The 8932-nt window shown below is 28.6% G+C and overlaps 2 protein-coding genes across 3 annotated transcripts; both read right to left on the bottom strand.

Moving 5' to 3' along the window:
- Positions 1–297: 297 nt before the first annotated feature.
- LOC115697664 (vesicle-associated membrane protein 711) lies at positions 298–4219 on the bottom strand. Of its 2 annotated transcripts, none has more exons than XM_030624754.2 (5): positions 3902–4219; positions 2048–2403; positions 1369–1559; positions 931–1094; positions 298–657 (listed from the first exon to the last, which is right to left on the bottom strand). In XM_030624754.2, the coding sequence occupies exons 2-5, from the start codon at positions 2262–2264 to the stop codon at positions 570–572; spliced, it is 660 nt and encodes a 219-aa protein (XP_030480614.1). In that variant the 5' UTR covers positions 2265–2403; positions 3902–4219; the 3' UTR covers positions 298–569. The 2 variants fall into 2 exon arrangements, with proteins under 2 accessions (XP_030480614.1, XP_060974902.1); XM_061118919.1 differs by having other exon boundaries at positions 2048–2300; positions 3902–4198.
- A 2712-nt stretch (positions 4220–6931) lies between these two features.
- Positions 6932–8109, bottom strand: LOC115697989 (heavy metal-associated isoprenylated plant protein 28). The gene is made up of 3 exons (XM_030625165.2): positions 7951–8109; positions 7551–7623; positions 6932–7448 (listed from the first exon to the last, which is right to left on the bottom strand). The coding sequence occupies exons 1-3, from the start codon at positions 8002–8004 to the stop codon at positions 7063–7065; spliced, it is 513 nt and encodes a 170-aa protein (XP_030481025.1). The 5' UTR covers positions 8005–8109; the 3' UTR covers positions 6932–7062.
- Positions 8110–8932: the final 823 nt, after the last annotated feature.

The following is an 8932-nucleotide window of genomic DNA, read 5'->3' as shown; positions in this document are numbered from 1 at the left end:
CTATTAATTATTTCAATTGAGTTTTTAAACCTCAAAATTACAAATGATTAAAAAAGATACATTCTTAATCTTCTTTCATTTTATAGTTATGGATCTAATTTAATCCAATGACACCCAAATCTTTATTTTGAAAAATAATTTGATGTGTTGTAATTGTATGCCCATACTCACATCTATAATTTTAGAGTGATTTTAGAATGTCATGTCATCTCTTCATACTTCTCCTTTATATATAGATATTGATATGTATATATTAAGACATAATTAAAGCCAACCTTATAAATCAGAATAGGAGGATTCAATCTGAAACAGAATATATATATGTTCATGAAAAATACACAAAAACAATCATATATATGAAAACACACGACAGCGCCCACACAAAACAGAGTTAAGACTCAAATAAATCGATCAGTTTGCCACAACACATAGGGTTGAAGAATACCAATACCATATATCATATCATATACCAGACAGGGAGTAGAGAAGGGGAATAAATTAAATAAGAGATGTTGAGGGTGAAGTAGTAGTACAGGATAACTTCATATTTAGCTTCATCCTTACCTTCTCTAAAAACAGGAAGGTAATGTAACTCCATGGCAGACAAAAGCCAATACCACATAAACAATCACTAGCAAAAGGATTATAAGAGCAATCCTGCAAGAATGCATAATAAAGAATTCAGTTAGTACATTACACTCCAAACTAGTGAACAAGAATAAACATTATGAAACTGAGCTGAATTTCACATCTTTATTCAATTTTGAAGAGCTTGAGTTGATGGGCATTGCATTAGTTGTCATTAAATTAGTTACACATTCAAGAAATACGTTCCAACACAATTTCTTATTGTACTTCTTATTCAAATAAATAAAGAAGTAAAAGTAAATTAGAGAAAGAAAAAAAAAGGGCTTTAGATTAGAAACATACGTGAGCTTCACATTTCTCCACCATACTGTGCTTCTAAAACGACGAGCTTGTTTTCTGAATCTGAAGGTGTTTCCTTGCATATTAGCAGTTTTATCAACTAGCAACTCTAACCGATCGCCTCTTTCTAATACCTTGTCAATATTCTCTATCATGACATTTCGAACCTACGTTTATACAAACCAGAAATTTAAAAACATATCAATAATAAAACAGGTAAATTTATTTACCCATCAACAGTTGGTAATAAGCTCAATACATAAAACATAATTACTTGTTTTATTAGAATTCAGCAAAATCAAAGATTCAAAACGATGTTATTATTCATCTTTTATAAACATAGGTAACCAAAACTAAATGGTCCCAACCAACGAAGTTTGTATCAAAATCTCAACATGAGCTGTTGGATTCACCATTAAGAAAAAAAACATTCAACTATACCTGGCTCATTTCACCTTTAAGGCGGTTTATCCTATCGGCATTTGGATCACTTGAGTAGTATTCTATCTGTTGGCTCAAAACCCTCGAAAACTCATCATTCATGCCATAAGCCTGGGCTGAATGAACTGCACGGCCATAAGTCCTCACAAATCTTTGATGAATATCCTCTAGAAAGGCAAAGGGTATTCTTCCTGCACAAATTCAAAGCCGTACAATTTAAATTCTTTTGATATTATTAGATTGTTCGTACTGTTTTCTTATTTAATTTGATCAAGTAGAGTGATATTCCGTACAAATTACCAGACCACACGAACAATTTTTAAACTAGAGAAAAAAAAAAAAAAAAAAGAAAGAAACTCAATCAAATTGGAATACATACAAAATAACACTACGCAACAAAATCACATGCTCAGAAGTCAGAACCTGAAATTCGACTGTATAAAAACAAAGAAAGCCACCAAAAAAATACAATTTGGAAGAGTGTAGCATATCCCAGAAACATAATTTAAAACCAATAAAATACTAAAAAACTATAAATTTAAATTTCAAAATTGCTAAGACGAATAAACCAATAAACCATAGACAAAGGAAATTACAGCAATCAAATCATCGAAAGAAGCCGAAAACGAAAAAAACAAAAAAAGAAAAAACTTAAGTTGAGTAGGGATTAGGGACTTACGACCGGCGCCTTCGTCGGCCATACAGAGGACGGTGAGGCCATCGGTTCTCCTAATGTGGAATATGTATCGATCCTGAGAGTAAGAGACATTGGAATCATTATTACCAGGGATTTTCTCAAGGATTTGCCTGGCGATGGCGCCAGCGTTGGTCGATGTGGCACTGAACTCCGCCAGCACCACCGATCCCCTAGCCACCAATGCGAACAGTATCGCCATATTTAATCTCTTTCTCTGTTTTCTGTAGATTTTTTCCTGAGCTTAGAGAATCAGAAAGAAAACTCTCTTTACTTTTTCAAACCTTTACTTTTCCTTGACGAATCATTTAAAATACAGCAGCGTTGTAACACAATATAATCTGAAATATATAGAAAATTTATCAATTCAAAATATTTGAGCGAGAAAAAAAAAACAAATAAATTTGAAGAGGACATGAAAACACATACATAAATACAAACATACATCTTTCATAAACAATGGAATAGTTATAACAAATTAGTAATTAGAATTCCACTGATATCAATCGTTAACAAATAAATATAATTAGTCGCCAAGTTCTATATTTTAACAATCGCATTCCATAGCAATCTTTCAACTTAAACAGGCTACTCTCTAGAGTTAATTTTCGGTTAATTTTTTAGCTTGGATGTGATCATGGACTACCTGGAATCTTTACATGCCTTGAGGTGAATTTTCATTCGTGGCTTCTAATTCAGTGTCCTAGATCAGATGTTTAATATGTTGCCACTTATCGAATTATATCATGAATTTGGACTTGACCAAACAGTCTATTAGAGTGTCCTGGTACTTTCAAACCCATTGTGGGACTCAATTCTCCAATGCTTACAAGAACATCCACATTAAAAGAATCAAACAAGATTGAATTGATAACCAAATAAAAAACTTTGTCCACTTTTTATACGATTTTTTTACCAAAGAGAATGAAATGAAAAGAAGACTAACTAAACATTATCATAATGTCCATTCCTGTACTGCAAAAGTAAACATGAAACTATATAAATGCATATAATGGATCAAAATGAATATCATATATGCATACACTTGAATATACAGATATATGTAATAACTAAAAAATGCATCAAACCCAAATATTTCACATAACAACTTCAAGGGTGAGAAGAGTAAAATATACATTCCAAGTACAATATCATGCATGTGACCATTGGCAATGCCATACTAGAGACCCGTCAGCTAATTTGGCAATACATAGCTGTCTGTCTTCACATGAAGCAAGTTTAAAAAGGGCAGAGAAAGCAGATGAAGCTTAACCGGGCTAACTTACCACAAAATACAGGCTTTGGGACTGAAAATGCAGAGCAACATTACCCTTGAATTATAGGCGAAGAAACAAACAAAATGCTACATATTGACAAACAAAAAGACTCCATGGATGAATAAGTTCCCGTACAAAAAGACAGAAATATGGGAAACAACCCATGAAGATGCACCACATGTATCAACCAAAAGGACCTCATATAAACTTAATTTGCAATAAATGAACCAAGCAGAAAAAAACAACTCAAAATCTTTTGAGAACATAAGAATAATAGAAAAATCAAAGGCGCACTGAATTCATATACGAAAATTCCTCTGGTGTGCAATAAAAAAAGGCAAGATATGGAAAGCCTGTAATGATCCATCATAATAGGAGGAAACGCATTCAAATAAATGTCAGATGTTTTGAGCAGTAAACATACAAAGTACACAAATTAATCGCCTGAATCAATTGGTCCTAAAATCGTTTGAAATTTAGGGTTTTAAACTTTGAAATCCTAAAACTAAACATACAAATTTTATTTTCATAACTCAAAATTGGAAAAATTAATTGAAATTACCTTTGTTAGAGGATCTCACGCTTGCGCCTGAAGCAATCGATCTCAGAGAAAGAATGACACTGTCGCCTTAATCATGGACGGAGCTGAAGGAAGTCTCAACTGAATTTTTGGTTGAAGAATGGAAGGGAGGAAGATGATGGAGTAGGCGTGAGATCCTTCCTAATTCGTTGTCCTAATTTCTTTCTTTTTTTTTTTTTTGATCGTGTAACAATTATTTGATTGGGGAAAGAAGGCTCTATTATTTTATTGGACAATGCTGAGTTGCAGAGTATCTGAAATAGACTGTACAGTCTGTACTTAACATTCTTTCAAATTTTGTATACGTGTTAAAAGTTTTGTGGTCTCTCATTTTAACATATTTTAATAATACAATAATTATTTTTATTTTTAATTTTGGATATTATTTCATATTCTCATTTTTATTATTTTTTTATTTTACTGTCATAACAGATCACTAACAGGTAAATATTTTTTTTAGGAAGAAAATAATTAATTAAATATTTCTTTTGGAGGTTAATTAATTAAATATTTAACAAGACTTCTTTTAGCAATTAATATTTATAAATATTTTTTTTATTTATATTTAAATCTTTACTCTAATTATTTTTAACAATTAAGCCATTAAATTACAATATTTACATAAAATTTATTTTTTTTACAAAAATTAAATTTCTTTTACACAGATTAAAATTCTCTTCTTATAATAAATTTTTAAATAATTAATTATTTTTAAATGATATTTAATTATTTTGTTACAATTAGATGGACTAAGAATGAAGCCTCGAGCTAGTCAATCGATAACAAGTGTAGCCATTTTTTTTCTAAAAAAATCTTCAACTTATTTCACTTTTTAATTTTTAAATATTTAAATAAAAAAATTAAATAATTAAGTGTAATAATTTAAAATTAAGATTACAAGTATAATAAAATTTAAATTATGAAATTATATATATGTGTATAATTTTAAATTATAAAAAAATTTCCTATAAAATTTTAAATAATTAATGCAAAAAAATAAATTGCTAAAAGATCCTTATATAGTAATAAATTACAAAAAATTAATTAATAATTATAATTAATTTAATTTTAAAATATTATTAATCTTAATTAAAGTTTTATAAGGAAATAAATTATTAGGTTACTTTCAGGTTACAAGTTATTTATTATTTATTTTTATTTAATTTCCAAATTAATCATAATCATTTAATAGTAATCTAACGGCTTAAAAAAAAAATGTAACCATGATGGTTACATTAAAAATGTAACCATTAAAACTTGGGTTAATTTCACAAATGCACAAAAATAACAAAAAAATAACAAAAATACGGTTTCACGGAATTTTAAACATTTTTACGATTTTTTTGATTTTATTTGCATAAAATACGGTCTTTTTATGTTGAAATTTTGTTCATTTGTTGTTAATTTTTTGTTATATGTATGTTATTTTTTGTTGTTTCTTTGTTGTTATTTTGATGTTATTTTCATGTTACTTTTATGTTGTTTTCTTGTTGATTTTATGTTGTTTTCGTGTTATTTTTTGGAAAACCGTAAAAATGTAAAAAAATATTTTTTGAACGTAAAAATGTAAATATTTTACAAAAAATGGTGCTTTATGTAATTATTCCTTAAAACTTCTTCCTTATATAATTATGGGTGCGTTTGGGATAGCTTTTAAGAAAGCTAGAAACACTTTTTTAAAAATCTATCATTCAAAATGTGTTTGGTAAAATTAGAAAACTAGCTTTTTTAAGAATTTAAGAAAAAATTTCAGCTTTTTGCAAAAGTTGGCCAACACCAACTTTGGGAAATTAGCTTATACGGAAAGCTATTTTGTTGGTTTAATGAATATTTCACTTGACAAAATTACACTCCTTCTAATTATAAAATTCCTTTTTTACCATTTTATTTTAAGATTCTCTTCTCCCCAATATATCTTTCTCTATCATTTTTATGTAATCGATGATATTTATGTAATTTATTTTATTATTATTATTATTATTAGTACAAGTCTAACTAATTATTTTATTATATATATATTTTTTAAAAAAATATTATAAGAAAAAAAATTATTGTAATTTGTAATAAAATAAAAAATAATTATAAATATATATTAATATGTATGAATTTATTTAAATAAATTAGATAACAAATATCATACTTATTTTTACTTATTTTGGTAATTGTATATTTAATAGTTATTCAATCATCTAGCTTATTAAATACTTATATACAATTTTTTCAACTTACATCTATTTTAAAATTATATTTACTAAACACTCAGCAGCTTTTTTTCTACAACAACTTTTTCTCACAGCACAGCTACAGCTGCTTTTTCTCACAGCACAGCTGTGCCAAACTGGCCCTATGTCCATTTTGTTAAGTTTTATTTTTTTTAACGTTAAAAATTACTATTTTTACCTTTGAACTTTGATCAATACAAAATTTGCTTCCTTTTATTAAAAAAATAATTTTGATAAAAAGTTAGAAATTAAACTAAAACAATATTATGTTTATTTAAATAAAATTTAAATTTTTGAAGAAAAAAGAGAGACTCAAACTTGTTCTCGTAAAATTTAGTTTTTATAAAAATTGAATTTTTAATATTTTTTTTTACATTTAAATAGATTTTTTAATAAGAAAATAAATAATTTTTTAAATCGCTTAATTAGTTTTAAATTTTTTTTTTAATTTTCTTAATCATTCAAAATGACTTTTTTTAAGATCTAAATAATTTGACTTGACTGTTGTAATTTTCATTCTCTCAATTGAAAGATTTTCTTAATTTATTTATGTTAAAATTTGAACAACTAATTAAATTAATTTTTTTAAAGAGTTGATCGGGTCAACCCGCCAACCCGGTCAATCCGGCCAACCCGTGACCCGTCAACCCGCCAACCCGGTCCAGGTTCGGTTTCATTTTTTTGAACCCGAAACCCGCCAATCCGAAATCCGGTAAACCCGCTCGATGTTTAGAACTACAACAAAACTTTTTTAAAAAACGAGACTTGTTGCGCGAGTCAACTTAGAGAGCTTGTTCGGAAAATTTGTTCCATTACTTATTTTCGGTATTATCGACCATTAATATTTTACATTTTAGGAATACTTGACAATATGAGAAGAGACAATATATTAGAGTAGATAATATGAAATTAAAAGGATGACTACATTATGGAACAAGCATGAGGGTTATCATCACTGAACATGGAGGTGGCCTGGTCATCAACGATACTATTACTACTGTTGTGCTCTTGATAATAATTAGCATGATAGCCAAAATCATGAACATTCTGAAAGAATTGATCGGATGGGACAATGGGAAATATTGAATCATATAAGGTTATTGATTCATCATTGTTAGGCTGATGCTGATGTTGATTCTGATAGTACTGTTGGACTACTGTTGAGTTGTGTTGATACTCTCGGCTGTAAGGCCACATCTCAGCCTTTCTTCCACTTCTTCTTACTGTCTTTAAAATCCTCTCTTGGTCAGCCCATCCCATTACTGTCACCTTTTGCAAGTTCATATCCACGTCAACTTTATCCACTCCTGAAATCATCATAATATAATTATCTATAATTAAGAAATAACTCAACCTATATTTATATAAAAATAAACATTAAATTAACTGTTATGACAATATACCAATACCTTCTAAGTTTAGAAGAGCTCTCTTTATCTTGCTTTCGCAACCACCACAATCCATATGAACTATCAATTCCATCTGTACAGTACGTGTGTAATAAAACCATAATCATCATAATTGATCAATTTGATTAATATGTACCTAGTCTTTGCTACGTACATTTTTTAATGACATGCACCTATCTATAGCTAGCTACATATACAAATTTAGTGTCATGACACATTTTAAAGACATGCAATACATTTGAGAAAATAATACAAAATATGAGACAAAACATACCCTAAACAAGTTACAATAATAATTAGTAATTAAACTGAATATATTAAGCTCCTGATGATATAAGTGGCTTGCATAAATATACATATGATTGAGGAGTGAGATAATATATTAATATGTGATAATTACCGTAGAGTTGGAAGAATTGATAATCTTAGGTTTCCTTTGCCAAATATACCCCATAATTGTATGTCTTTAGTCTTCTAATTAATATATTGAGAAAGATATATTAGATACATATATTTGCTGTTATATTGGCCCCGTTATATATAGACAACATAACATGCATGCATGAGTGAAGAGAGAAGCATCTTTTTCTTTTTCCTAAGGGTATATACCAATATTTTGCAAAGGTAACCGGGATAAGAAAGAATATTTTTTTACCCATTTATGTCCCCACACACCACTATAAATATATATAGATGTAAACACACACACACACACATATAATATCGCGCCAAATCCCAGTGATCAACTTGGTTGCTCAGAGAGATTTTGGGAATAAAGGGCATGGCAAGTGCTGCAAGCTGGGGACCTAATAAGGAATATCTCATAGAGTATCTGCGGGTACATACCTTTACAAGAAAAGGAAAAAGATACACACCACTCATGAAAAGAGAATCTCTGGGTCAAATATACTAGCTATACTAGTGTGATATTGCAATTAGTTTTACATAGGATAGAATTACTTATTCATAAGTGTATAAAAAGTGCAAATATGAGATTTGAGTTTGGACTCAAAGGGTTACCCAGTTTTGTGCGACGGTGTTAAGTCGAGCCGAATTGGCAGGCGGATTAGTGTAGTGTCACTTTAGAAATTATTTAATTAAATAAATATTTTTATTTATTTATTAATTATTTTTTAATACGTTTTTTCGGAACCAGGTGATGATTACAAAAAACGTGCTTTACATTTAATTAGGTGGAATAGAAAAATTACAGACTTTCTCTTCGTTTTCTTTTCCAATGAAAAACATAAAAAATAATGAAAAAGCCTTCAAATTGTTATAAATATTATTAATTATGTGGATGTCCAAATCTTTTATTTATTACCATTAATTGTAATCAACATTCATCTTTTTCTTAGTTTCTCTTTTTCTTAGTTTCTTAA

The sequence above is a fragment of the Cannabis sativa genome, chromosome 7, assembly GCF_029168945.1.
Source record: "Cannabis sativa cultivar Pink pepper isolate KNU-18-1 chromosome 7, ASM2916894v1, whole genome shotgun sequence".
In the NCBI taxonomy this organism is placed as follows: domain Eukaryota; kingdom Viridiplantae; phylum Streptophyta; class Magnoliopsida; order Rosales; family Cannabaceae; genus Cannabis; species Cannabis sativa.
The sequence above is the reverse complement of the archived record's forward strand: the minus strand, read 5'-3'. Positions and strand labels throughout refer to the sequence as shown.

Excerpts from the sequence above, each read along its gene's own strand:
- LOC115697664 (XM_030624754.2), bottom strand. The coding sequence starts at position 2,264 with ATGGCGATACTGTTCGCATTGGTGGCTAGGGGATCGGTGGTGCTGGCG. Across the intron at positions 1,560-2,047 it reads GGCCGACGAAGGCGCCGGTC|GAAGAATACCCTTTGCCTTT; the intron begins GTAAGTCCCTAA and ends GAATTTGTGCAG. Across the intron at positions 1,095-1,368 it reads TTAAAGGTGAAATGAGCCAG|GTTCGAAATGTCATGATAGA; the intron begins GTATAGTTGAAT and ends GTATAAACGTAG.
- LOC115697989 (XM_030625165.2), bottom strand. The coding sequence starts at position 8,004 with ATGGGGTATATTTGGCAAAGGAAACCTAAGATTATCAATTCTTCCAAC. Across the intron at positions 7,624-7,950 it reads TCAATTCTTCCAACTCTACG|ATGGAATTGATAGTTCATAT; the intron begins GTAATTATCACA and ends CGTACTGTACAG. Across the intron at positions 7,449-7,550 it reads AGCTCTTCTAAACTTAGAAG|GAGTGGATAAAGTTGACGTG; the intron begins GTATTGGTATAT and ends TGATGATTTCAG.